Consider the following 26,979-nt stretch of genomic DNA (forward strand, 5'->3'; position numbering starts at 1 on the left):
AAATCTGGATTTTACTTGAATTACCGAGGCTGTTGAAAGCGCCTTTGTTACATCTCCTCCCTTGCTCTCCCCTCTTCTTTTACACAGACATGCCAGCCCCCAGCGGAGCCTGAAAAAGAGGAAAGAAGAAAAGAGGGAGCGAAAAAAAAAAAAAATAAAAAGAAAAGAAAAGAAAAGCCTCGCAAGGTGTGGTTAGCGTTTCCCTTCACCTCAAACTACTGCTTTTGCTTTCACGCACTGCAGCTGCCTGCACTCGGTCTGGCCGGCGGGGCGAGCACCCAGCACGGTAAAACGCTAGCAGTAACACACTAATTGGGGGGGAAAAAAAAAAAAAAAAAAAAAAAAAAGTGAGGGGGGTGGAGAGGGAAAGGAAAGGAGGGTTAAAAAAATGTAAAAAATGTAAAAAAAAAAAAAAAAGGGAACCCCCTCAATTTTGCGCTCATTTCCTCGTTGCAGTGCGAAAGCACAAAGAGACTGGGGGAGCTGTGGGGAGGGAGGGAGGGAGGGAGGAGCTCCCCGCGGGGGCGGGCGGGGGCCGGGCCGGGGCGGCCCCGGAGCCGGAGCAGGCCCTGGAAGCAGGAGTCGGAGCCGGCAGCTGCGGAGCGGGAGGTGTTGGCAGCCGCCGCCGCAATGGATCCGGGGGGCAGGCGCGGCCGCGCTGCCGAGGAGGGCCCACGGCCCGAGGAGGAGGAGGTGGACCCCCGCATCCAGGTGAGGGGTGCGAAACCTTGCCGGACTCTCCCCGGGAAAGGAGGAAGAGAGGGAGACTTAATTTTTGTCATTTATTTTAATATGTATGTAATGGTTGTTATAATGATTGCTTTTTATTTTTTCCTTGGTTTTGCTTTTTAAAGACATCTGTACGTATACACACACACGTATATGTATATACATATGTGTATGTGTATATATATGTATATATATATATATATATACAATTTCTTGTGCCGGGCGGCGTTGCAGAGCAGCCCCGGGTTCCTCGGCGCCCGCCGGGTGTGGGGGGAAGCGGCCCCGGGGAGCCCCAGCCCTTTGTTACCCCGCGGACCCCTTCACCGCACTCCCTTGGGTCTCCTTCCTTCCCCTCCTGCTGAAATCCCCCTCCTCTTTTATTTCTGACCATGGCAGCATGACCTTGTGCTTAGAACAGGGCTGGTGCTCAGAAATTTGCAAATGGGGGAAAACATACTTTCCGGTTTTGTTTGTTTGTTTTTTAAGAAAAAATATGGTTACTATTTTATAATTTTTTAAAGGAGATGTAGTGAAAGATGGTGTGTCCTCTCTATGAATGCCTTCTGAAATGCTTTCTATTCTTGCATGCTTTCTAAACAAAGCTTTTCCTCCCCCAAAATCATGTCTTGACCAATTGCCTGGTGCAAACTTGAGCACGCTGTGGCCCCAGAAATGAAATATATTTTTAGATCTCTGGAGGTTTATGGCTTTTGCCTCCAGCGTTGCTGGGCCCGTTTGTCATGAGTGAATATAAGCATGTGTGTGCATTGCTGAGGGGATGGATCCTTGGCATAGGGCCCTCCTTGCTGTTAATTGTCAATCCTTTCTCCATCATGAGCATTTCTTTTCCAAGGCTGAGCAGAGCAATTGCAAAATTCTTAAAACATGGTTACACATAGCGAGGGCCCCAGCCAAAGACCAGCCTCTAACTGTCCCCATTTTGAGAAGCTGATCTCTGTTGGTGCCTATTGATTAAATTTTGGCCTTAGGTTCTTCAGCTTGCAACATGTTTCCACATAGCTGATGTGCAGTTGTTGGTGAAACAGTATTTTTACTGAGCTTTCTGCCAGGTTGAAAAAATCAAAAACGTGGGGCTGTGTCTTCCTCCTTGAGAGCTGTAATGTTCTTAGCATAATGTAAAAGGCAATTAGGTAATTTCTGCACGAGTGTCTGTTTCAGAAGACACAGATCTATATGCACATATGTATCTTGCAAATCCTAGGAGCTGGAAATGAAATCTGACCTCCGAGGATATAAGAGAACTAAACTGTTGCTATTAATTCCTTTCTGTTTGTAACCAGAGTCATGTAATCTAGAGGGAAATGGCTCAAGCGACAATCAATTTACAGTGCTTGCTTTATAAAGCTAAATGTTTCAAGGTGGATTCTGTTACACTGGATGAAAATTAAATAATGTTTGAGTTGTGTTTCGACACTCCTGTTGAAATCTTAGAATCTCACATGGAGTAACATGTTGCTTGAATAACAAGGTTAGTGGAATCTGCTCCTGAGGGTTGCTTTTTGTGGTAAGAAAGTCATTAAGAATGAGCTCTGGTTTTACAGTAACTTCATTCATGCCAACCCCACCTATAGTAAATATTTATTCAAGGGATTTAACACCTTTGTTTTTGCTGTTAAGAGATCAAAATGGCATGAAGGCAGACTAAGTAAATATAATCATATGTCCCATTGACTGGTTGTGTTATAAAATGGTTTGCCAAAATGTAGAGTAAAATGCCTCTCATGCTGCAAGATATGTTTCTTATCAGGGCTGTGTTTCCACTCTGTGTCTCCTTGATTGTAAGAACTTCATGCTAATCCTTTTGGGATGTGTGTGTGTATGTATGTCTCACTGGAAACTAGCAGATATGGACTGTATTGATTAACAAGACAGACCTTACTGTATCTTGCATTTATTTTTAATAGCAAGGACCAAGCCAGAACAGGAAATGTACTCCATTAAAATAAAGCTATGGAGCTCCTCTGTTTATTTTTCTTGTAAGCAACAAAACAGAAAAGCAGTGGCAGTTATTCTAAATGTCTCAAGGTTTCCTCTTTTCACTGAATTTGTAAACCACACGGTGCTGAATGAGCCTTCTCAGAAAGTTATTTTCCTCCTCTAATTTCTTAATATGCATTTGACTTTTCTTTCTTTCTTTCTAGGGGGAGCTGGAAAAACTAAATCAATCTACAGATGATATCAATCGCAGAGAGACGGAGTTGGAGGTACAGCGATCATCCCTGCATTTTCCTTTTGTGCATGTTAGATTTTGTGAGGAACAGGACAGGATTTTTGAGTGGGTTGCCTCATGAATTGTATGAACCTGAATAGTAATTTGGTAGAAGAGTCTGGTGATAACTTTTTAAAGATGTAAATTGATCTAGGTGGAGCAGAAAGAGAGAAGGTAGAGGGATGCTGACAGTGTAAAAACCTAACATGAAGAACCCCACGCTCCTCCCACTACCAAATCCTATCTTTGGGTTTTGAAACTAAACTTAGACAAGTTCTGTTTTAACAAGTCACTGTTTTGGGTTTGTGTTGATGTGATTATATAGAGAGAAAGTTTGTTCAGGTAAAAAAGTCTTCGCTGTACAATTACTTGCCAGGATCTACTCGTTGGTGGCATTTTTTTTTTTTTAGTTGTTAGTTTGCCATTTTTTGTCATTACTTTCTGAGTAAGGAAAATAATGAAGGAAAGTTGAAGGAGTTGAAGGAAAAGACTTCCTAGATGGGAAAAGAGGTTATCTTGGACACTTAAAAATCCAGTAGAAAGTTCTGGAGAAATTATTTCTAAAACTCCAAATTTGAGCTTTATCTACTTGGTAGTTACTCCAGACCACTCAGCATTATTGATCTAATAACAAACCAAAGTAAACTGTCCTACTTGTATGTCTAATTTTTTTTTCTTAAAACTGCAAAACAAAGAATATAAAGCCAGTGGAGGTATTAGACTAAAGGAAAACTGGCATAAAATGCTACTTTACATCCGAAGTACTACTGATAACACTATAGTATTTTGAATAATGTATGAAAACTTGCTGAGATAGCAGTGATGAACATAGTCTAAAGGTACATTTATAGATTTTTGTTCTACATCTTCAAAATGTCAAAGTCTGTACTGATTTTTTTATTTTTTTTTTTTGGGGGGAGGGGGGGAGACTGTCTTCATGTGTGTTGTCATAAGATAGGTGCCTGGAGCATGGAATGGTTCCTGGTAGTATTTTAAAATATCAAGTTATCCACTCTGTGCACCAAACAGAATATAAGGTTATGAACTTCTTTGGAAACAAACCAGCTTTATCATGTGACTATTTTCTTCTCCCTACTTGTTTGCAATTTTCTGTGCTTTGTGGCAAGTAGATCATGAATTTATTGGAAAATAAATTTAGTGGAACAGGGAACTACTTGTTATGCAAAATTAAAATATGTTTCAGCTGTGAAAACGGCTCAGTGTCACTAGCTTGATTTAAAGTTTATGAGTGAACTCTAAAAATCAGTATGCTAGTCTGCAACAGTACCAATGAAATGGACTTCATGACTCTTTATATATATATATATAGTGAAAAAAAGATCAGTTTTATATATCTCTTCAGTCTCCTTATTTCATGCCGAGGTACTGAAATTGAAAGATGATGCGATGGATAGTTGCCTGGATTTCATTAATCTTGTCATAACCTTGTACTGAGGACATATTCTGGAGCAGATAGAACAGTAATAATCATGCAAATGAATATTTGTGAAATAAGTTCCAATGACTTTAGATGAGATTTTACTGCTTGATTAAAATTATTCATGCGTTCAAGTGTTTGCAGAGGCCGGAGATTTGTAGCTACTGTACGCATGACACGTGCTGAGCTCTAAAGGCCGAAAGGCTCCTGGATATATATATATCATTGTAAATAGGAGTAGTGTTTCCACATTACCTTGATCTTACCATATTGCTTACTTTAATTAGCCTAAGAAATGCTAGGTCTCAGTGCAGAGAATGAGGATGTTTTGCTTCCTACCTCTGTAGCATTAAATGTTTACTGCAGATCTGTCTGTAGTGCTTACGAGGAATGGTGTTCAATGGGATTAAGTTGAAATATCATCAACACTATGCTTTCATGACTTGTTTCCTCTTTGCTTTTCATCCAAAAAATCTTTCTGAATTGAAGCCAGTTTGTGGAATCATGCAACTGCATAATTTTTAATCTGGAGTCATTGCTTTTGATCTGCTTAAATTTTAAGGACACATGCAATGAGATGAAGTAAACAAGGCTTAATTTATATACATGTTGATAAATGCATTTTAAATGGACTCGAGACCTTTCTAGAGGAAATGTATTTAAGAAAGAACACTTGTGGTTAGAAGCAAATCCCTGTATTCATACTCCAGAGAAGACAAGAAAGCTTTGCCAAGCAGCCTTGTAGGATAAATCCAGAGTTTGGAAGGAGGAGTTTAGATGTGGGATCATTCTGCTTCAAAGCCTCCCAAAATCCTTGAACGCTGCTGAAAACATGGGCTTCTGGGAGAGCCATGCGGAGTTTGCCTTTGAAGTTTTGCTATTTTCATTGTTATTAACTGCTTTGAGTCCCCCTCTTGCTGTCCTTTCCAAGTTTGTGGTGGTGCTGCTGTTGCAAGGTATTTCATTAGAAGAAAAATGTGGGGTTATTTTTAAGCAGACAGTGGAGTTATGTTTATCCTTTATTTTTTACTTTTTTCTTCATCTTCTCAATATCTGATCACAGTTGGCTTTAATGGAAACATAGACAGTATCAGCAGGCTATTTACAGCATAAGATGCTGATTGCCAGCTTTCTGTAGCATTACTTTGAGGTCTGTACATGCCAGTGTTGAATTTATCTTCAGAATAATCTGGAAAAGCAACAGGAGCATTTGAGTAGAATGCATATTTCTTTGATGGAAGTTCAGAAAAAGATACCTGTGTTTTGTGACTTGATGTACTCTCTGATAAGCAGGAAGAGTAGCCTGGTGGCATCTCAAGTACTACGAGTCTGGTTTGGACTTCCTGTGTCTTTGCACAAGTTGCTCTAAATGGGGCTGCTGCTGTCTTCAGTTCCCACTAACTGGAAGAAAAAGGCTGTAGCTGTTAAATGCATCTAAACCCTGTGCTTTTGTTCTTGCTGTGCCTTGGGTCTGTGTCTGCAGAATGGAAGTAAAAATGCTGCTTTAACTGGAGGAAATGTTATGGGGCTTCTAGGATTTTCAGACTTCGCTCTCTTGGTGTAGCCACAGGAATGTCCATACTTAAATGATGTAAAAAATACTGGTGTTTGGTGATCACAGAAGTGATAAAACAGAGAATTCTGTTTGAAGTTGATCAGCCTGCCATTATGAATTTTTTTTTTTTTTTTTTTTTTTAATTTCTGCACCCAGACTGCTGTACAATATGTTTTGAGTTAATCAGCCTACCTTTTTTTGATCTTTTACAATAAGTTATACACCCAAACCACCTGTGAGAGGGGTGTGTTTGCATGTGTGGCATGACTTGAACACACAGATTGGAGATGGCTACTTATTTTCTTTTACTTGATATAATTACTCTTTTTTTTTTTTTTTTTTTTTTCCCTTTTTCTTTTAATCTATTCTATTAAACCCTGGAGAAATGCCCTGACCTGATGATGCTCACAGCCTGTTCAGGAGTTGCAGAGCTGTTAAAGGGCACCGAGTGGCTGGCAGTTATATGTTGCGTTAATGTATTGGCTGTTAATGAATCTTTGATTAGCCTTGATTTAAAATCCATAATGATGCTCATACTAAGTGCAACACTGAGCATTACTGACACAGCAAAAGGATGGTAAGGGTCCTCCAAGGGATTTAACACTTGGCTTTGCTAATGTTCCTGTTTATGTTTGAAGTGCCTGTGAAGACATGGGGGAAAAACATAGTGGAGCTGTGAGCATGTTTTGGCCAAATCCAAGTTGGAGCGACGCCTTGCTATTTCTGGGTTTTTTCCTGTTTATTGGAAATGCATCTCCATCTGAACTCACATCAGGTGTTGCAAATGTACTTAGCAAATGTGCATGGCTTGCCTGTCCAGCTAACTAATAGTTGTCTTTGACTGGCTCCTGAAAATACAATTTAGATTTAACAAATTCACCCAGGGACCCTCCGGCAGCACAGTGAGGAGGGGAATTATAGCACATACCATTGAAATTACCACTGGAATCCCAGCTATCCCAAATGTGGTTTTTGTTAGAGAGAGTTTTTGTGTTGCTGGAGCTACGACCTCGCCAAAGTTTGTTAAGGGGAGATGACTACACATGAGAGCTAGAGCTGAACAGTGCTGCTCTCAGTCATGGTTGTTGCAAGCAGAGCTTGATTAGGATCCTTCTTGTATACTTGCCTGGGTCTTCTAGTCCTGATATGCAAGGCTTTGTGTTACTTTTAGTCCTGGATTTATCCTAAAGGTCACCCTGTGTTGGTATTGGATAGATTCAAAGGAAAGGGGTGTATCAGCTGTGCTGCTCTTTCACTTGTGAGCCTTGTCCGCATTTGAACCCTTCTCAAGCAGGGGAAGGGCTATTTTGTGTTGCTCTTCTCAAGTCCTCAGTAAAGTACTTGAATTGGGGATAAAGCTCAAGCTTTTGACCCTGCCACAAATAAGAATTTTAAGGAGACTTTAAAAAAATAAATCCTCGATCTTTCAGGTTTTGGGAAAATGACCTGTGAGTGGCAGGAATCTCATTCTGAGCATGCCTGCCTGGCCTGGGGAAATGTCTAACTGTAGAAACATTCACCACCTTATCAGCATCTCTTTGCAGCATTTTTCCAGTGCCCATAAAAGAGTGCACAGATAAGGGAGAAGCACCACTCTGTCTGATATTCCTGCTGGTTTTTGGAGTGTGATATACATGCATGATGGATTTGTCCAGCAGTAGCAGGACAAATCTTTCCATGTCTCTTTATGATCTACTTATTTCCATAGGAAATAACTTCTGCATGTGGATCATTTGTCGGTTTGCCTTCTGCTTTCATCCACAGATGAGTAAGGAAAAGTTTTGTCCCCTGCTATGGCTCTGGAAAGATTTTGTCACCTGAGTGAGTCAAAGGGCTTTACTTGATTCACATTCTTGAAGCAGAGATGGGTTTCTAGATGAGGGGAGTGGAAGGGTTAGGCAGAGAAATCTTGTGCCTTCCCCTTCCTACTTTCCTCTCCCATCCTCTAAGAGAATTAAAAACGCCAGTGTATTTGTAGTCTCAGTCTGTAGCTGTGTGCAAGCAGGAGGTAAGAGCAGCTTCCACGTGACAATTTTTATTGTTCTTAGGTGGCAAATTAGTAGCTGTGTAGGAAAAAAAATAAATTCCCCATGCTTAAAATCTGAGATGTTACTTAACCCCTTCCTTGCTCTTAGTTTTCAAGGTTTGGTACTCTGGTTTATTTGGATTGCTGAAGTATCAGGTTGTTTTTTAAAATATCATGAACCTGCCTGATGTTGAGCTAGATTTCTGAGTACATGCATGTGCATCTATCTGGAGTGTATGTAATTAGGAAGCTTACCTACTTACATACTTGAATGTTGTTGATACTCATGCTATGTTAACTTGGAAATGAGATTTTGCAGCTGGTAGGTCTCTGTAGCAGTAGAAGGCAGATGAATCTTGGGGATAGATGAAGCCTATCTCTCAGTCAGGAATTTAATTTCCCATGCACCTTCCAGGATGCCTTAATGGGTTGTTGGAGCTTTTGCACACGAAATTGTCAGCAAGGTCATAGGACAACCTTTGTAAAGGAGATTTAGATGTGCTTGGTACCAAGATGCTTCATACCTGGTTGATGTGTTAGGCTCATTTAAAAAAAAAAATGTTTGAAAATAAACACACTATTTGATGGGCAGAAATAGTTATTTGCCTGTCATCTGGCATCTTAACACCAGCTCATCACCATCACTCATGAAAAAGAAAACCAAGCATGCTTTATTCTCCAACAGGCACAGTGTAAGTGTAAAATTGTAGTTATGTTTCTTCCCACATTTAAGGGTGGATCTCCAGAATGCTGCTGTACGGATGCTCTGTTGTTAAATGTGGTTCCTCCTTTGATACAGTAGCAAATAGCTGCCCAACAGCAAGTTTCTGGAAACAAAGTCTGCTTTCAGTAATGAACTATTGCAGCAAAAGCATATACAGGGTAGAAATCTGGCATGCTCCCTAAAAACTGCCCTGGTGAAATGTTCCATTTGGGACCAAAGTGCTAAGGATTTCCAGGAAGGAAGCTGATGAAAGTGGAGCTCTTTTAGCACTAGAGCAAGATGTTGAAAAGTAACCTGAGCAGTTCAGGTCATTTACTAAGTACTCTGTCTGCTAGTGCACATGTATGACACACACCTTGGTAGTGAGGGTCTTAGATATAAAGACTTTTAACTTAAGTGAGAAGTTTTCATTACTACTTTTTTTTATTTTTTCACCTTGCTACACTTTTTAAGGATGAAATGCATTGATCAAATTTTGTCCAGCTTTATAAAGCTTCTCAGCTAGGAGGCAACAAACTTTAGAAGTAGTAGCAAGTCAGCTTTCAATATCACCTCCCTGTATGCTAAATCAGTAACAAGGTGTTCTTGACAGCAATCACAGAAGATTTAGTGAGTAGAGGGGAAAACAGGGTTTTGAAATGTTGTCTGGGTATTTGAGATGTCTTCTGTCAGCTGCGTTGCTTCTTTTACAGTTTATCTGATATGTTTATGTATTCAGTTATGAGAAAAACTGTGGGGGTTTTTTTGTTTGTTTGTTTGTTTGGGTTTCTCTTTCGGTTTTTTTCTTGTTTGTTTTCAAAAAAGACCCCTAAAAATGGTGAATGTGATTCACAGGCTCTGCACCTAAGGCTCTGTACTTGCTTTTATCAATAACTAGCATTTCTGCTGGGAAAGCATCATCTTTCAAGTAAGTGAAATACAGAAAATAGGAACTGAACACTGTGCTAGAAAAATTTTCTGGCTTACGCTGCACCGTGTCAGTTTTGCTCATGGCAGTAAATTGCAGGAATTGTGGGGTTTTTGTTTGGTGATTTTTGTTGTTTTTTTTTTTTGTCTGTTACCCGTGTGTGCTTGGTAAAGGTCTGAATGAAGCAAGAGTCTGGCATTTAAATGGTAACACTTGTAGGAAGGTACATCATACCAGAGGATTTTTATAGGTAAGTTGAAGGTGGTGTTGGTTGTCTTCCTAACACAGATCTAAGGCTTCCCTTCTGATAGGGACCATGGATGAACTGGCCTGCTGTGCTGTTCTCAAACCTCTGAGTTTTTGATGCCAGTGTTCTTACAGAAAACACCACAAAGAGGATTTGTAGCTCTGAACTACTTCATACATGGGTCAAAATGTCTCACTGACAGTAACACAGGAAGCCAGATACGGAGCAGGGAATTATGATGATTCCCAAGGTATTGCTTTGACCGTGGATCCATCCTTCCTGTGAACCACAGAAAGACTTTTCATGTCATGTAAGTAGCAAGTGTACCAAGCCCAGAGCTTCTGGTGCCTTGGTGCTTCTGACCTCCCCAGTTTCATATGAAGAGTGAAAACAGCTGCTGCACCTGTATTTCTTATTTAAACTTCCTCAGGGGCATCTTCCAGGGGAATTCTATGCAGTCCCAAGAGTGATGACTTCTGTGTCAGGGCCGATGGTACTGAGTGCAGCAGCCATGTGTTTGCAGAAGGGAGCTGTGCCCCAGCTTGCAGGAGGTGTTGCCAGAGCTCCCAGACAGAAGCTGCAGTCACTGAGACCATGAGAGCTGAATCCATCTGGGTGGAGGAGCCTGGGTGGTGTGGGTGCACTGGGATGCAGCAGGAACAAGCACAGTGCAGATGTTGAGTGTGGGGTCACTTGCTTTTGTAGTGTAGTTGGGACTAGTGGGGGGTGGGAGTGGTTGGTGTGTGTAGTGCAGGAGAAGCCATGGATTTCACATTACACCTTCTCGGAGACCTTGGCATCTTGTTGCTGTGTCCAAAGGGAATGGATTGGGAACTTTTGGTAGGAGGACTGACCCCAGCAGAACATCTGCTTTTTCTCTCATGCAGAAAGTGGTGGAGCCTGCAGGCTTGTGTTCCTGTCAGTCAGGAGCCTGAGAATAAATGTCATTTTAAATAGTCATGGGGAAGATGACATGGGTATAAAGTTCTGGAGTGTTTTGGGTTTCGTTATTGTTCTTCACTGGAAAAAAAGAGGATGGCTGAACGCAAAGCCTCAGAATAGGAAGCAGAAAGAAGTCTTGGGGAAAATGGTAAGATGGAAGCTCACAACAGTATATTCTTCAGCTGCAGCTCCCTATGCTGTGTAACAAGCTGCTGTGTGAACCAGGGCTGTGCTTCTGGCTTAATGTGTGCTTAACCATTTGCCAGACCTGTGCCTCAGGTGTCAGTTACAGGATTACTTCCAGTTTAGTAATTTGTATGTGGTGCTTCTGAGTTGGTGGGAGGTTAATGGGAACAAAAGTTGCTGTCAGCTTAACTGCTCTGTCCTTGGTGGTTTTGGGTTTTTTCTTTATTAAACTCCAGGTGGAGGCTAGTCCTCATTTTTCTGTTGGATAGGAGTGTACATAGTTATTGCATGAATAAAGCTGGGGTAGGTCTCTAAGCACAAATTTGGTAGTGATGGTTTCTTTGTTTCAAATGTTTATTTTACACACATGGGAACTGAATTTTTTTTATGAATTGCTGCATAGTTTTTTTTATTAATATGTACACGTGTATGTTTTTCTTTAACTATTTTCTTTCCATAGCAGTATCATAATATTCAGCTTTCACAAAGAAAGAGGAAAAAAAATCTTCAGGCTCCTTATTTGGAAATGAGTTTTTAATTTTGTTTCTGCTCTTATAGGAAGAGTTTCTTTTTGTTACACATACTGCAATACTTAACATTTTTCTTGCAATATAGTCATCATGCTTGCAGTCTTATTTAAGTTCTTGTGAAACCCATTTTGAACTGTGAACCATATATCATCTAGTGGTTTACTTGGAAATACTCACACTATTCTCACTGAGAAAGTCATTAACTTGATACATACTGTTTGAGTGATACGTTTCAGGCTTTTGCTGAGAAATGAGATTATTTACTGGATTTGAGTTTAAAAAAAACGTAACAGCTTAATGTGCATTTAATTTTCAATGGTTTTACCTCGTTTAAATTGATGTACCTTAAAATTCTAAAACTATTTGAATCAGTCTAAAATACTATTTTTTCTGGTTAAGGTTTTATAAAATAATAAAAAGGAAGCAAAGAAGCTTTTACTGAAGTGTGTTGCTTTATCTGTAAAGAAGTAATATCTTATTTGAGATTTTTTCACTTCTGAGTCCCTAGTGGTAGGTTCCAAGATATTTTGGTTCTTCCAAGGAATGAACAGTTGTGCATTCTAGAAATCCTCAACAATAATGATAAAGACCTCCTGAATTAGAGCACTTCTTCAAGCCAGCTGCTTCCTGATAAAAAACATGTCACTCCACCAGTCTGCATAAATCCTACTCTCTAGTAAGAATTACAAGGCTTGTCAAGAGCTCACATGGCCCTTCCTCTTTGTCTGATTAAATCCTGGGTCAGGTCCCAGCCTGAATTTGCATCTCTCTGCAATAATTCCATCAATTTAGAGGCTGTGTTGGATGCTGGGTATAAAATCAGAATCACTTCACTTAAAGGTGTGGAAATTGCAACCGAGAAAATTCAAAAATGCTTCAGCTAATCATGTAAAGAGGACACGTCACCCATTTCTTAAATAGATGGAATTTACTTAAATGTAGTAAATAATAACAGTCAAATGGAAAGTAGGCATCCTTACCCATTGATACAAACCACAGCTGAAAAGATGGGCTTTTATGGCAGGAAGTCTTGCCACAAGGACCTGGAAGCTTTTTTGCTGCTATTGATGTAGGGTGTGTTTATAAAAGGAAAGAGCAACTGGCTTGAAAATATAACCATGTGGAAACTGTCCTCTTCTTCCTGCAGAAAGCAGATCCTGTCCATCCTCATCTGCATCTTGAAATGGTGTCTCTGGGGTGGGAAACAGTACCAGAGGTGTGACATGCTAAGGTTTAGGAGATGGTAATTCCAGCTGTTTTGCCAGTCTGCTCTGGGGATTTGGCCTGCCTGTTAGTCCCACTGTAGCATTGTCTGGATGAGATGTTTTTGTCATTGAACTCCCTCTCAGAACTTGTTAGGCTGCTGTTTTCCTTCTTATTGAGTGAGTAATTTACAAACTATTGCTCTCAGAGAAATCTTGGCAGAGGTGACATCTAGCACAGGGTATTGCAGGTTTTGTATAAAACTAAAATACAGAGATTTGGTGTCCAGGACGATAGCTTCCCAATGCAGTTCTGGGTTCATATTATTATCTCTACTAAGGAGTTTTAGCTTAGTCCAAGTGCCAATAACAGTTTTGAATGTGTCTTATTCATGTGTGAGTGAGTGACCTGAAGTTAAGAACAAGTAGGTAGAAATAAATTTTCAAGCTGTAACCTGTCTTTGTCTTTTCTTTCTGTTCTGCAACATTTTGAAGGACGCACGCCAGAAGTTCCGCTCTGTGCTGGTTGAAGCAACAGTAAAACTGGATGAACTGGTAAAGAAGATTGGAAAAGCTGTAGAAGACTCTAAACCTTACTGGGAAGCTCGGAGGGTAGCCAGGCAGGTGAGAATTTTTCTGCCTTATAATCTTGCACTGAGAGTTGGAGAGTACATGGTGATTGCATTGCTTTCCTGCTATTAATAACACCTTAAGCATATGCACTTGGCTGACACTGGTCTGTGTCATGTGTGTCAGCCATGTGAATTGATGGCAAAAATATGGTTCTTTGCAGCCCCAGCTGCACATATTCTTCAATCCAGGAACAGCTACAGCAGACACAAATGATCAATAGCAAAAGTCTAGTTCTTTTCTCCTCTCATTTTAAATTGACTTTTTCAGTCCTGCTCTTTGCTATAAGTAGTCTTAATTGTTTCAGAATACAGTGTGGACTTCATGTATCTGTTTTTTCTTCTTAAAACAAAATACTTAGCAGCTAAATGACTGCAACTGGAAGCTGCTGGGAAAGATACTGGAGTGGGTAGTACCTGGGAGAAACCTGCTGGGTTTGTTACTGGTTATGTTGTGCTGAAGTAGGAATGAGCTAAATGTGGCTCTGAAAGTCTGATGGTTTTGGCAGAAACTGAGCTCTGCTCTCTGTGCTGTCTTCAGGACAATATTTTCCTTACCCCAACTACTACTTGTTTGTTGATAGGCCTGTGGTGAGGCAGAGAAGGATGAGGCATGGAAGCGAAGGTCTCATCTACTGGCTGCAGAGAAAGAAAGAAAGCTTGCAAAAAGCCAGGCAGCTCCCCTAATTTAGGGAAAAAGCTCAGAGTTGAGTGTGTGGTGGTCTAGGCAGTGCTCTAGGTGTCTATCCTAGTGTGTGCTGGTGTCAGAAGCTTTTTGTTTTTTCCCCAAGGGGTAGGCTGTTCCTGGGTGCTACTTCTGTTTTCTCTTGAGGCAGAGAGGCAGAAATAGAGGAATAAGTGCCCAGAGCTTCTGCTCTGTACTTGGCTGGAAGCTTATGTGGCTGGGTAGTTAGGGGAGAGTGAGAGGTGGGTAGCATGTGTGAAAAAACAGAAAATTACAGAAGGGTTTTCTTTGTAAAAGTAGGTAGGGGATGAGGTTGAGGGTTGAGAAAAGTCATGTAAGTGTGTGCCAGAAGCTGAAAAGTAAAATACGGGGTAAAAGAAGGAGAGAGAAGACAACATGTTCCTTGGAACAAGGCACAGGAAAGGGAGGCATGAATGCAAGCTTCATCGTTTTGAAAGCTGCTGGAGCAGGAATTGGGTTGGTGAGGTGGGATATGCAAGATAATATGTGGTCATGGTGATCCTTTAAATTGTACAGAATTGTTTTTTGAGCGTTGTCTCAGGAAGCAGGGATGATGTGTAGGGGTTATTAAGCTTAATCCTTCAGACTGGAAACAGTGTAGCAAATAGATAAACTTTGTTTGGAGATTGCTTGTGGGGCTTATGGTGTGTGCTAGAGATAAAGGAGTGGTGTCCTACAGAAAGAGCACAAGTTAATAAAAAAAGAAGACGACAAAAGTGTTACATTCTGTTAATTAGTATATGCAATTTAAAAAATAAAATCCCTGAAACCCTGCGTTGAGTAGAATCTTTCACTTACATTACTCTAAATGGATATGTAAGGCACAGTATGCATAGGAGTTAAGGAGTTATACTTGGGAAAGTCAATGGTAGAAACGCATACTCCGCAGAACAAAAAACCCCAAAACAAACAAGCATTAATCTGAGGTCTGTAAATCAGACACTGAAGCAGTGAACTTTATCCTTTATCCTGAAGTTGGCAGCAGGTTATGTCCTGAAAGTGAATTTTTTTATTGCTATGTCTTTGCTGCTCTAAAATCCATTCTGTCATGCTTGTTCAAAGGTGCTTTGCAAGACCACTAAGAAACCCAAACCACTTGAAGTCCTTGGATTTGTGGAACCGCTGCTCCAATATTGGGCTTTTAAGAGAAAATCATGTTTTTCTCCCACTCCATTCTGTGATTATCTAGGTTTAAATGCTATTTATCCCAGATCTGCTAATTTGTAATTTGTGGCACACTCATTTTTCTTTTAATTCTTTGATAGCCCTTTTTTTCTTTTAATCTCAGTGATTCCTCTTTTAAATATTCATTAAACTTTTTTTTCCCTCTTGTGTTATGGAGCCAGTCATGGAATAGAGCTCCCCCTTTGTATCTGTTCAGCAGACAGAGATGGAATATTAGTCTCTGGTTTCATTTTGGCTCTTTTTCTAATAAAATCTTGATAAAGAAATGTGAGGGCCAAGAGGAATATTGATGTTAGAGGGCAGCGAATCTATCTGGAAACCAGGAATCTGGAAGGATTGGTGCCAGTCATCAGTAAAAAATCTGCCTAAAGTGTTTTTCTTGTCTTAATTTAGTCTAGAAAAATTCTGTTGAACTGGGAGAAAATTTGCTATATTAAAGCAGGAGGAAGGAGTTGATAGAGAAATATGAAACTGGAGGAACAGACCAGAATGTTAATATGTTTAGGTGCCAGCCCTCATTGTTCTTTTATACTTGATTTGTTAAATTCTGGAGGAATTGTGGAAATAGCATCTAGCCTCTGAAGACTTTCTGCCTTTACAGTTATTTTAAAGCCGTTAGGCTGCCTCTGAAAACACAGGCACAAAGGTCTTGGTGGTTTAAAGAGCTTTAATTAAACAATAAGGGAAAAATGCATGACTGTGGTTGTGAAAGAAAGGGAAGTGTAAATTCTTGTTTGTTTGTTCTCAGTAAAGGGAAGTAAAAATATGACCTATGAATTGCAGTCTTCTGGGAACAAAGAACTGCATAATTAATGACAGCTACTTTGGCAGAAATGCAGGAGTTGTCCAGAGTTACTTGCATATAATGTGTCAGCTGTAGAGTGAGTTGGCTGATGCAAGCTGTATTTAGTCTGAATGAGGAGCTTGTTTTCACTAGGCACCAGCATGATTCTCTTCTGGAAAAACATGTTTCATTTTTTAAGATAAAACTCATTAAAACTGTATGAGGGCACTGATGTGGGGTCAGCAAAAAACATGCCCCTGAGTCAAGTACTTCCCTGGAGAAGTTTCAGGACCTTGAGCCCTTTCGTCTCCTCACCCTTATCCCCATCTTGTGCAATCCTCTGTTACCAGAAAACAGTGAATTCAAAACAAAATAATTCTCCCATGCAAGAGTCCTGTAGGATCTTGTTTGTGTAATGCATGCCAAGAGAATTTCAGCTTGGCCTATCTCAGGGTGAAACTGCTTTAACAGAACAATGGTTCCTTAGCTTTAGGATCTGGGTTCCTCATCCTCTGAAGCAGTGGCACAGGGCATCAGGATGCTGTCTGTTGGTACCAAAGCAGTAATATTCACTTCACTGTTTTGGAGCATTTTCATCCAAATTTGTTGTTTAATCGAATTTTAATGTATTTGTGCTTTGAGAACTTTTTTGCATTTGGTGTAGTGTCTTTTCATGTTTAACTTATGCCATAATGTACATGTTCAGTAGAAGAACCTTGGCATAGAGCAGAGGATTGTGTATGTACACAAGCAATAAGGTAAGGGGCGTGTGAAGCCACTGTTGACTTAGCATTTTGCAGGGCTGGGGAAAGAAAGCACCTACACAACAGTGTCTGCAATAGTGTCTGAACAGGTGATGGGGTCTGAGAAGTGTGTTACCTCCCTAGTGACACTATGCTCTGGGACAGGATGCTGTGCAAAAGCAAGTGTGGTCTGTTGCATAAATCACTGGGCTGGGAGGAGTCAGCTTTGCACTGCTGCATGGGGTAGATAAATTACTTCATCTGTCTCTTAGTTCCCATACCTAATGGAGCTGTCAAGTTTCTGTGAAGCTGAGTTCATTAAGGGAAGTAAAAGCACTTCGGGGTCATTGGGTGAGAGGTGCCATTAAAACACTGTTACCCATACGTAGTCACTTGTGAACCCCAGGACAAACTGAAGGACTTGCCTTTCCACTTTTCTTCTGCTGGAACAAAAAAATCTGATAAGAATGTGTACCCATCAACTCTGACAAATAGAACAGTCCATGCATTTGCAGTGACCCTAATCCGAATACAACTCTGGAAGTGTTGCTTCTAATTAAGCTTCAGCTCCTATTATTGAACATTTTTTTTTTTTTTATGAAGATTTGCATTTTAGTTCCCGGTACTGGCTCAGACTGGGACTAGGTGTGTATGTCTTGCTCACCTTCAGCACTGAGCTTATTTGGGAGGGAGATGGTTTTGCTTTGTGATATTCCACCTCACCCCTTGCCTCATTTAGCTTTTACAAAAGAGTATCAGAAAACTTGCTTCAGACAAAAATAGATGAAAGATCTATGCTAGGTCACATCTGTATGCATCTCTCACTAACACTTGTAGCATGTGTTTAGAGAGCAGTATCTCAAGGGTATGCATGTTCTGCTTCCCCTTGGGTCAGTCTTCCTAATTCAGCTTTACCACTCATTCTTCTCATGTTGTTAGCTTGCTTTCTTAAGCAGAAACCTTTTATTTCAAAATGCTTGGAACAACAGGCTGGAATGGGTATGTTCTTCCCTGCTGAAATCTAGGCATCCCTGAGAGCAAGGATTGCTATCCTGCTCAGTTTGCTGCCGCTTTTTTTATATAATAGAATTTTTATATAATAGAAATCCTTCCTCTCACCTCACTACTAATCTTTCTCTCCTGTCATATTTTGTACTGGTTTGCCATGTCTGTTTGAAGAAATCAGCTGACAGGAAAGAATTATTAGGAGTGAGTTTTCAGATAATCAAAACCTGGGTTCCCATTCAGTTTGTCTTCACAAAACTTAGGGCCCTTAATCAGTGACTGTAGTCAGTGGTGAGAGGGTAGGTGCATTTGAAACACCTTCCTGAGGTACATACATTTTCCTTAAATGCAGAGGAAATTAAGACATTTCTCTTGGGTCGTTCAGCCTTTTGCAAGTTGTTAGGTGAATCCCGGATCAACTGGTTCAATTAATCTTAAATCCAAAGTGAATCAGGATAAAAAGCAGATGATGTAATCTTGTAGAACAGGAACTGAGGAGCAACTGAGCCACTTCATGGTGAAGGTGGGAGCGGTGTGAGCAGATAAAAGCTCAGTTACCTAGTTGGAAGACTCTTCCTTGGCAGATGAGACTGACACCATTCTTTGCAGAAGTCAGGTTTGCAGTGCCTGTAAATGAACAAAACTTTCCAAAGTGGCCATTGCATCTCAGTTTCTTGGTGTTCAGCTTGAGAGGTCTGAAAGAAGTGTGGCAAATGTGGAAAGTTACAGATTGTAACTTTCTTGGCTCAGGAGACAAAAGCTTTTAAAATTCACATAACTTGGAGATTCAAAATTGCCATCAGCCTTAAAAATTAATTAGGAACTGGAAACTGTGGTCTTTGAAGTGTTGCTTCCTGTAGCACCCGATTTTCCCATCCAAATTTGCTCACAGAGTGAGAGCTAATAGTATCACAGCACCAGTTGGCTCTGCTGTGGACAGGAAGGCACCATTGAGTGTGGGTGACAGCTCCTGAGTCCAGGTCCAACAGCAGTGGATATCTAGATCTTTTCCTCTGGTTCCGAGGAACTAGATGTGTTATCCATCTGTATACTGGAGGTAGCCATGTCATCAAAAAGGAATCTCCTTTTTGATCCTGCCTTTATGAGCTGAAGTTCTTGTAGCTGTGTTTAAGACAACAAGGAGTTAAGACTGATTCGTATTATCTGGTAAGCTTATCTTGGCAAAAAAGGTGGAGGGAGAGGGAACTTGAGAAGCAAAAAATTAAATGTCAGCAGAACTGTGACAGACTTGCATTCCTGTTTGGCAGCTTTCCATGGAGCTAGTAAAAAGCAAAATTATTGGCACAGTTACAGTGGAACATCCAACTGACCTTGCCTGGCTGAAGGAGCATTTTTGGTTAACTGTTCAGAAACCAAAAACTGCCTGATGGGTTCACAGTTTCCAAGCAAGGATACAGAAAATTGACTTTGACCTTCTACAAATCTTTCCAACTCTTTAACAAAAAAAAACCCAAACACTCAGAAAACAGGACTGCTTTCCATAGCTATAGTTCAGTGCTCTGTTTTCATTGGTAAGTAATGATCATCTGCTCAGCACTGCTGCTAATGGACTGCTAATTCTGGCCTCTCTTACAGTTTGTTCACCTTTCATATGGACAAAGAAGTAGAAAATGATGTGTGCAAAAGCATCCCTTTTATCAGAGGAGAGCAGCCCCTGTCAATGTGGGGTCGTAACTATTACAGGCTTCTAGTAGTATTTCCACCCATGTTTGTGGTGGCAGAGCCAGCAGAAGGTATTTTGTATGGATATTGCTTCTCTGTCCATTTGCAATAATCATTCTAGGCTGGCAGTATAAGACATGTTTTTTGTGGTCTGTCTCTGCTGATAGTTTGTCCTTTTAATTGAAAATGCCGTACTGCTCTTGGGGAGCCTCACAGCAACTTAGAGGGTAGAGGAGACATTGATTTCTTGTTTAGGAAGGTGGGGAAGTGTGGGGAGCTTACTCCCCAAGTCTGTAAATCAACCATACAGAAATTACTGTGACTTGGTTTTGGATTAATTAGGCTGGTGGGGTGGAGAGGCTTTTCAGAAGCAGGGGAGCAGCTCTCTTCCTGATCTGGGACTTAGCTGTTGGTGGCTGAGAAACTTTGGGGTCTGGGGTCTAGGGTCTGATGTGATGGCCTCAGTTAGCTCTGGGGCAGGCCAGGCAGAGGAGGGAGGGAAGCAGCAGGAGCCATGCCTAGGAAGACATGGCTAGTGTACCCCAAAGGGAAAGGAGACACAGAATTTGCCATGTGGGCAGCTGGGGAACCCAGCACTGTAACAAAATGTTAAGGTTATGGAATGTAGGTGAGCTGTGCAAGAAGTGCTCCCTGAAAGGATGAAGCAAGTGTGGATGCTGTGTGTTGTACCTGCTGGCCTAAGAATGTTTATATGTCCTTTTACCCCTTTTGCTCCCTGTAGACCTGCTCTAGACCTGAACCCCTTCTTCCCATCAAATTTCTTTTTTGCTGTTTTTTGTTACGATTTAATTACACATAATTAAATCTTGGGGAAACCATGTCAATGTGACGTCAATCCTGGTAGTGAAATGTGGATTTCCCATTGCTGTGATCCCAAAGGGCATTCTCAGTATATTTGTCTCCCTTTCCTTTCCACATGGTGCATGGCTGGCTGTGGGGCCAGGCACCCATCTGAAGAGGAAATCAGCCAAATAAGGGAATTTTATATCAGCAATTTTAGTACTGAGGGTGAGGAGTCACTTCCTGGACTTCCACCAGGGAATCCACCGAGTTTTCTAACGTTACATCTGAAGCAGGATGCACTTTGGATTAAGTAAAGAAAATATTTTGCCACACTCAAAGTTTGATGGAGTGCAACTTGTGCTCTCTTGTCATGTTTGCACAGTGGTCACTGAAACCTTGGGAGTAGCATGTAGGAGTCATTACCCTGCCTTCAAGTACATATGGCTCAGTGTTTCATTACTACTGGACAGAGCTTGTGCTCATTGTGTATGGTTTGCTCCACATGAACACTTTAAGCCTGAAAACTGTGTTTCAGGTCTTGCATTATTTTTCTATTGCATTTTCCTTCAGGCTAAAATCATGACGAAGCCTAGGAAGCAGGGAGCTCCAGGGGGAGTTACCTGGGATTTTATCTGGCTGACTTATCACTGCTATTATTTATTTACTTAAACTTTTAAGACCTTAATTTGACATTTGTTTTCCTGCTTTATCATCTGGTTGAGCAGTGTGATATTCGAGTGTCTCAAACTAGCTGTCCTTAAAGTGCTGAGAAGATAACAGATGTTGCCTGGTTGGATTTGGAGAGTTACGCCAAAGATCTGATCTGCGAAGGAAATCTCCTGAATGTGTTTGTCTTTCCATCAACCCTGCTAATGCAGGATAGTAGGTCAGTGTGACTGGCAGATTTCTACCCTCTTAAGCCCAAGCAACTGGAAATCTGCCCCATGTTTGGGAAGACTAACAGCTCCTACTTCACATATAAACTGAAAAAAAAGTCCTTATCTGATTCATATGGAGTGCTATATTATTTTTATTTGCTGCAGATTAGGTGGCACCTGTAGCAAAACCAGCTAAAAGTACTATGTTCTTGGCACCTTTGGGTAGTAGGAACTAATTTTTAGCCAATTAATTAGTTGTTGGAATACCTGTATCAATAAATTTTGTACATATATGTGCCACTTCAAAAAGTTAGGCCTTCTGTGTCTATCTGTGCTTTCTGCTCCGTAGTGAACTCTCTTAGTTATTTTGGGTTAGTATTTATATGTCCAACATTTTTATTTTATGTGAACGCTGTTCTCTTCATGGGTGGTTAGCTTGTACAAGCTGTTGATGTAAAAACTGTAATTGGTCTTCTCATCATTGGTAGATGATGTGCCTTGGAAGGCCCCATTATTTAAATTTGTTAGCTGGGCACTCTGAATTAAAGGTTCATCCCTCTTCTGTTTTTCTTTCTAGACATAGAAGAAAATACTGTTTTCATGTAAGTGTTTTGAAAACTTTATCTAGAAGAGATGAAAAAAAATTACTCTCTTTTTTTGATGTCTCTTTCTCCTGCTTTCTTCAAACTCATGAAGCATCTGCCAGTTCTTAGCTGACAGGAATACAAAGCCAGTCAGCAGTTCAGCCTCCTCTCCCTTAACTGTCAAGAATGCAATGCAATTACCTAATTATTTTCCCTGTCTTTCAATAATGTTTTCCTTGTTCTTTTGTTGTGAAAAAGTAGAAGTGTTGTGCCACTACACCTGAAATACTGATCTACAGGTGTACTGGGGTAAGTTGCTGTAGAAATGCCCTCCTGTCTATGGAGTAACAAGAAGGTGGCTAGGGCAGGGCACTTTGGGTTTTTTTGTTTGGTTTTTTGGTTTGTTCGTTTGAGGGGTTTTTTGTTTTGCTTTTGTTTGGGGTTTTTTGTTAGATGTCAGATGAGTTAGGCAGAAAAGTGATACAGGTGATGTGGTTGTTGTCCTTAGTGGCAGATGCTGGTGAAGGGTGCTGGGATGTGAAAAGAGAGATTAATTTGGTTTTCCTCTTCTGTTGTCTGAAGATACGCTTGGCTTAATTTTGCATCCTTTTCAGTGTGGAAAAACCCTAGAGATTTAGATTGTGGGTTCCTTTGCATAGCTGTAGCACTTTGCATAGCTATTGCCAAAAGGCAGGTCTCTACAGCATTTGGGAAAATGATAATTTAAAGGAAAGACTGAATTGCTTTGGTCTTGCTTACTGTTACCCCTCCCAGCCTTTCCTGCCCACTAGTAAAGGCTATTTTGAGAGACTGTAAGCCCCAGCCATCTTTTAAAAATAGTAGCTAGCATTTGAGCCTGGGGCACTGAAGGGCAGGGTGATATCCTCTATACCTGTTTTGTGTGGTGATGGCTCAGGGATGACTGGTGAAGGCAGCACAAGTCTAGCAGCTTCAGGGAAGTTGTTCAGCCACCTCAGTCTTTGTTGTGTTCAGTGGTCTCAACAGGTGGGAGTTTATTATGAAGTGATGGCTGATCATGCTAGGAACTGCTGCCAAAACAAATCTCATATGGATGTTGGTTCCTGCCTTCTGGGTGTGTTTTGTTATGACTTCTAGTAAAACAGCACTGCTTTGGAGCTCTTGCCTGTTCTTACTGAAAAAAAGAGCATCTGAAGAGTAGTTCCTCTGTAGCATGTGTGGGAATGGCTTTGCATTGACTCAGTTTCTGTAAGAAAAATCTCTCTTAATTACAGCAAACTTGCAGTTCTTGAAAATATCTTTGTTAGAAAATAAATATGCTGCCAGGATATGGAAGAAATGTCCTTCTTTTTTAGCTGTGTTTGGGCCAGCATTTTTTTTTTTTTTTTTTTTTTTTTTTTTTTTTTTACTTGGTAAAGGGTACTAACGTTTGTTCTTAAAGGAGGCTTTTATTGCTGTGACGTGGACTTGAAATTTTGTTTGTTCCTCCTGCTGCCTAGACTTTTTTCCTTCAAGGAATAGGCTCAGCCCTTCTTTTGTCCAGGACACCACCCACAATTTTCTCCTTCAAGTGAAGCAAGCCTGTTATTCACAAGTGCTATGGAGCTGTATAATTCCCCTTGGAAAACTTTTCAAGGGTCAATAGATTATCTTCAACAGGTCCCTTAGGAAAATCACTGTCTCAAAAGTAGCTGCAAACATGCAGTCAAAGATGTACAAGGTCAACTGGGCCTTTCTTTCAGACCACGTCCCTGCTATTGATGATGGACGGTTGCTGGTGGGTATGAGGCTTTCTGGGGATTGGGAAAACATGTCCAGACCACCCCATCACCCGGATGAAACTCCTGTCCATGCACCTTGTCTTTGCTTATGTTGGTATGCACGCATGCACAGGATGTTCTTTCAGTAACAGGCTACCAATTCCTTGCCAACCCTTTGGGAACCTTTACTTAGAAACATTTGCTGCTTTGTTGGCAATTAGGTAAGACAACAATCCAGTGTTTTCTCCTGAATGTATTTGTTGCATCTATGTGTGCTGAGTGTTTATTGTCTTGGCTAATTTGCAAAATCCACTAAGGCAGGCACATCTATTTGTGGGAGTTTGTTCCTTGCTTCTATATTTGATTTCAGCAGAAGAGGCTGCTGCCAGGTGCAGAGGAGCATTTGGAGCCTCTGTGAACCTAGAAATCAGCTGTAAACCCTGGACTCGCTGAGTCACTGCCTAAGCTCTCAGAATGCAGGTGCATACTGGGGGGAGGATTATCTTGATATTTTTCTCTCTTAGCGAGATATTTTTATCTTGGAGAGGAAACCTGGACATATTCTGTGATCCCCCCTTCCAGAAGGCAGCAGTTGTATAATTTTGGCCACAAAGAAGTTCACAACTAACAAGCAGATGGCAGTGAGTCCACAAGAAGGCTGTGACTGCATGGCATTAGGATGAATAATTTGTCATATTCTGGTGCTGTAGACTCATTAATTAGTGTGAGTAACTGCAAGCAGACCAGCATCTCATACCAACCTCATGAAAAATTAGTAGAGGGGGTGCAAAAGGCACAATCTTTGTGCCCAAGTGGCCATCGCCTCCATACTACTACTAGGCAGTGAGCTAGATCACTTAAAAACAGCAAGGAGTCCAGTAGGTTTCAAAGGACCAAGTACACAGTGGTGCTGATGGGATCAGAGACTATATCTTACCCACATTTCACAAGATCCTAGTGTACAGCCTAGATGGAAGCCACCAGAGAGCAGGGAAGGGCTGGCAGCTGATTGTTCAGTCTGCTTCAGGATTGATCTTAGCAGCGTTTAAGGAAATCGTATGTTTAGATATTTTCTGTCTCATTTCCTTCCCTAGCTCTTAAAGAAGGGAGCTGGGAATCTGGTTCTAAGGAGGCAAAGTGTAGGTATTCTGGTAACAGAAGTAGTTAATGAAGTGAGCTGCTTGTTGTGCCCTGAACTTCTTGTCTCTTGGAATGTGGCTTGTGATCCTGTGTTAAAGGAGTTATACACACCAACTAACTTTAGCACAGAGCTCAGTGTTTCTCAGAACATGCTTTCTATGTCTGCTCTTATTTCCTGAGCCTTTTTATAGACTACAGGTTCCTGGGAAAATAAAACAGAGCCAGGAGCCAGGTCAGTTCTATGACAACTAACCTGTTGGAAGAGGAGGGGTAGATGCATGGATGGGACCAAAAAGTAAAGCACAAGACACCTATCAAAAGCAGAGACTGAGGGACATGTGGTTATCATATTCCACAGGAATTTCATTAGTTATGCACCAGGGATAAAATGGTTTGTTCCTCAGAAAGCCCTAGCAAGGCTAAGTTTCACCTTCTCCACCCAAATAAAATTCTTCAAATCTGCTTTCAAAAGGGAAATTTTATGCCATGCCCAATTTTATAGATGTCCAATGAACAGGTTAAAGAATCTGAGTGTGCTTCAGACTCTTGAGGGACTGTATTTTCTGTCAGTAATGCGAACAGTCATCACAGATTAATAAATATCTCACAAAGCCTCATAGAGCTGCCAAAATGAGGTCACTCTTGAGGCTTTGCATTTTATAAGTTGTTTGTAAGTGTCTGTACACAGCCTATGGCACAAAGGGGTTTCTGGTTTTTTGTTTTGTTTTTTAACTACCTCTCGGTTCTGGTTTGCTTTGGAGTTTTTAAATGGAGTTTTTAAAAAGAATGCCATGGACCTTAAAAAAGGCAAACAAAAAGCCCATCCCTCAGCTGCACCACTGTTATTCATCTCTGATTATTCAAGAAAATAAATGCATGCATCTGAAAATCTAGGAGAACATTCAGCATCACTGCAAATGTTTTGCAACTATGTTCTTTATCTTTTGAGAAACTGTAATAAAAAAAAAATGATGGTATTTGTTAGAATGCTGGTTGTACAAGACCTCTGGAGGTCATCTGATCTCAGCCTCCTGCTCAAAGCAGAAGCATCACCATTTCTGGATTGCATCAACTGTGGTTTTGCCAAGTCTTGAACACCTCCAGAGATGGAGATTTGTAACCTCTCTGTGGGTCACACTGCTGTCCTGGCAAGAAAGATTTTTTAAAATGTGTAACCTGAACTTCTATGCTGCTGTCTGTGGCTGTTGCTCCATTTTGTATCATCCAATACTGCTGAGAGGTATTTGTTTGACTCTTGTCATCTCTGCAGCTCCCCTTCAAATTTAATCTGTCAGCTAAAGAGATTATTCTTTAGTCTCCTTTTTGCTAGAGTAAAAAAGCCCACATCCCTCGGCACTCCTTCTAAGGAGTCATCATAGGCCTCTGGACACTGTTGTCTTGACATCTTTTGTCAAGGGCCTGTGTGCAGTATTCAGTGTGCAACCTCACCAGCACTGGGGAGGAATGATAATTTCCCGTGACTGACCAGCCATGGCTCTCCTAATGCAGCCTAGGACATGTTTTGCCTTATTCACAACAAGAGTGCACCTTCTCAGCTTTTTCAGCCTGACACCTGTTGTGACTTTTGGATCCTTTTTGGCAAGGATGGTCTTCCCATCTGTGCTGATCATGGGTTCCTTTGGCCCAGCCAAGCTTCACAAGGTCCATCTGGGTTCAGGTTCTGCAATTTGTCTTTTCAACCACTACCTCTAACTTAATGTCATCTGCATATTTGCTGGGGGTGCAGCTGTGCCAATATCAAGACTGTTGGTAGAATGTTGAGCATTATGGGCCCTTGTGTTGACATCCAGGCTGCTCCTTGCAAGCTGCACTGAAACAGGTTGAGGAAAACTGGAGTCAGAATAGCAGCACTTGGTGGCTACTTACTCTGAATGCTGCAGTGAGCAATTAACTGCCTTCACCTTTAAGGCTTCTGAATTATTGAACCCCATACAGTGATGGGCAAGACAGGTATGCTGTGATCAAAGAGTGGTGATTCTGCTATCCTCATCCCTGCCAAAAGCTTGTGCAGGATGCTGTGGTGCAGTCACCATGATCAGAGAGATTCTTGAAGAGAGGAGATGCTACAGCAACTCTGGTGGGCAACTGATGGAGGAAAGTTCCTGGTTTAAAACATGTTCTCTCTTGTACTTTGCACAGCAAATGAACCGTGGGATGTTGTTATACAAATGAGAGGGACCAGAATAGAAACATCTGAAAACTCCTTCTTTCTGAAGTGTGATTGGAACACAGTTAATCATTACCTATTTAATTGTAAGCAAGTATGTGCTTTCTAGTAGCAATTAAACTATTGTTTTAAAGATTAATAAGTGGGAGAGACATTGGTTTCAGAGTAACAAACAAGTGCCTTTTAGAGCAAAGG

At 41.0% G+C, this 26,979-nt stretch overlaps 1 protein-coding gene across 1 annotated transcript in view; it reads left to right on the forward strand.

Annotated features, from left to right (window-relative positions):
- The first annotated feature begins 494 nt into the window (after positions 1-494).
- SH3BP5 (SH3 domain binding protein 5) overlaps positions 495-26,979 on the forward strand; it is a 51,853-nt gene continuing 25,368 nt past the window's right edge. Inside the window, exons 1-3 of the mRNA XM_071735791.1 lie at positions 495-711; positions 2,892-2,954; positions 13,212-13,340. Of these exons, the coding sequence (XP_071591892.1) occupies positions 631-711; positions 2,892-2,954; positions 13,212-13,340 (273 nt within the window). The 5' untranslated portion in view covers positions 495-630. The remainder of the gene's footprint in view (positions 712-2,891; positions 2,955-13,211; positions 13,341-26,979) is intronic.

The sequence above is a fragment of the Heliangelus exortis genome, chromosome 2 (assembly GCF_036169615.1).
Source record: "Heliangelus exortis chromosome 2, bHelExo1.hap1, whole genome shotgun sequence".
Taxonomy (NCBI): Eukaryota; Metazoa; Chordata; class Aves; order Apodiformes; family Trochilidae; genus Heliangelus; species Heliangelus exortis.